This window comes from Sinocyclocheilus rhinocerous, unplaced genomic scaffold, assembly GCF_001515625.1.
Source record: "Sinocyclocheilus rhinocerous isolate Xijiao unplaced genomic scaffold, SAMN03320098_v1.1 scaffold3306, whole genome shotgun sequence".
Taxonomy (NCBI): Eukaryota; Metazoa; Chordata; class Actinopteri; order Cypriniformes; family Cyprinidae; genus Sinocyclocheilus; species Sinocyclocheilus rhinocerous.
Genome location: NW_015640049.1, coordinates 238,742 through 240,636, shown reverse-complemented (window position 1 = coordinate 240,636; position 1,895 = coordinate 238,742). Strand labels below are relative to the sequence as shown.

Here is a 1,895-nt window from a genome sequence, read left to right as displayed (position 1 = left end):
TCCGTTCCCGTCATCTGCTCCGTGGATTCCCCGTGTACCCATCAACTGAGGTGTGTGCAGTCCTCTGTCTCCCTTCCACGATCTCCTGTGAGGACCCTATACGGAATTACTCTTCTCATCTACCTTCAGGCCCATTACCATAGTTCATATTCTCACCTGCCCTATCCATCCGCACCCCTTGCTGAAAATAAACATTGTTGTACTTTTCTAACCCTCTGTGTGAGTCTCCTTCCGTAACATGCTCTGCCTGCTAATGTATTTTCTCCTCTTTGCATTTCTGGCCTCTGTTAAACGCTGTTTACAGACTCCGAAATAAAACAAAAAACCGTCTGGTTCCAATTTATGGCCGATGGTCGATCGGTGCATCTCTGCTCAAATTAAAATATTAAACTGCTTTTATTTTGGTGGGTTGCCAGCAAATAAATAAATGCGCTGCATGTTTCAGAGTGGAGCGCTGCGTGTCATGGGCTGCACTTTACCCGCTTCACTCTGTAAACTGCAGCACATGTATTATTTAATTAAATCGCAACCTTTGCGATATGACTATGGCATTAAGCCATAATGCGATATCGATTATATTTCAATATATAATGCACCCCTAATTAAAATAATATTATTATTTAAAAAAAACTTAACTCATTCTAACTTAAACACCTCTGATTGGTATTTGCGTTCAAGAGATCAACAGACATGTCTGTGATTGGCTACATTTCTCACCGCTGCAAAAACACGCTGTAAACAGGAACATTTCACATTCTCCAAAGCTCAAACTCAAAAACAATGGAGCGTTTGCTAAATCTGTTTCGAAAATAATATTATGTCATTGCAGTATCAACTGAGGGTGCTCTTGCTTTCGTTTCAGGGTGCTTATATTTGAAATTGACTTTGTGATTTTTTTTGTTTTTTTTTACGAGAAATTACTTGTGATCAAACATTAATTGGCGGACCCCCGGTTGAAGACCCTTGATTTAAAGACATTCAATTCTGTTTTTCAAACTGATGGACGAGCAACATTTACATGCCACTGATGCTGACAATAGAAATAAACTCAGTCAACTTGAAATATTCCTAATAATTCATCATTATATTGTTATCTGTGTCCACAGGGTTGAAGTATCTGCAGAAGTTTGCAGGTACAGTGTGACTGACATCAATTTCTCCAATACACGTTATAATAATACTTGTTTATATTTTTATAATCTGTATCATATGAAAAGGTTTGCTCTGAAGTTGATTGATAATGTCTAATCTCTCATCTAGTGGATGTGACTCTGGATCCTGATACAGCGAATCCATATCTCATCCTGTCTGATGATGGAAAACAAGTCAGTCATGGAGACATTGAGCAGGACGTCCCAGAAAACCCAAAGAGATTTGGTACGATTTGTGTTCTGGCAAAGCAGGGATTCAGTTCAGGGAGATTTTACTATGAGGTGCAGGTGAAGGGAAAGACTCAGTGGAGTTTAGGAGTGGCCAGAGAATCTGTTAACAGGAAGGCGTCGATCACACTGACTCCAGTGAATGGATTCTGGACTGTGATTCTGAGGAATGAGAATCAATATACAGCTTGTGAAAGTCCATCTGTCTCATTATCTCTGAGAGTGAAACCTGAGATTGTGGGAGTGTTTGTGGATTATGAGGAGGGTCTGGTCTCGTTTTATGACGTGGGCTCCAGCTCTCATATCTGCTCTTTCACTGGTCAGACTTTCACTGACAAACTCTATCCATATTTTAGCCCATGCCGCAATGATGCAGGTAAAAACTCAAACCCACTGATCATCTCACCTGTTCATTAACAGATGAGATAATCAGTAAATTTCATAGATTTCCCTGAAATAAGAAACATGAAATCTGGAAAGATTAACTATGCAAGGGCCGTTTTTTGTATAAAAAAA

General features: G+C 39.6%; 1 protein-coding gene across 2 annotated transcripts in view; it reads left to right on the top strand.

Annotated features, from left to right (window-relative positions):
* Positions 1–1,895, top strand: part of LOC107752429 (E3 ubiquitin-protein ligase TRIM39-like) — a 28,947-nt gene extending 27,052 nt beyond the window's left edge. For both annotated transcript variants that reach the window (XM_016568389.1, XM_016568390.1), the window contains exons 6-7: positions 1,107–1,133; positions 1,261–1,895. In XM_016568389.1, the coding sequence (XP_016423875.1) occupies positions 1,107–1,133; positions 1,261–1,796 (563 nt within the window). In that variant the 3' untranslated portion in view covers positions 1,797–1,895. The remainder of the gene's footprint in view (positions 1–1,106; positions 1,134–1,260) is intronic.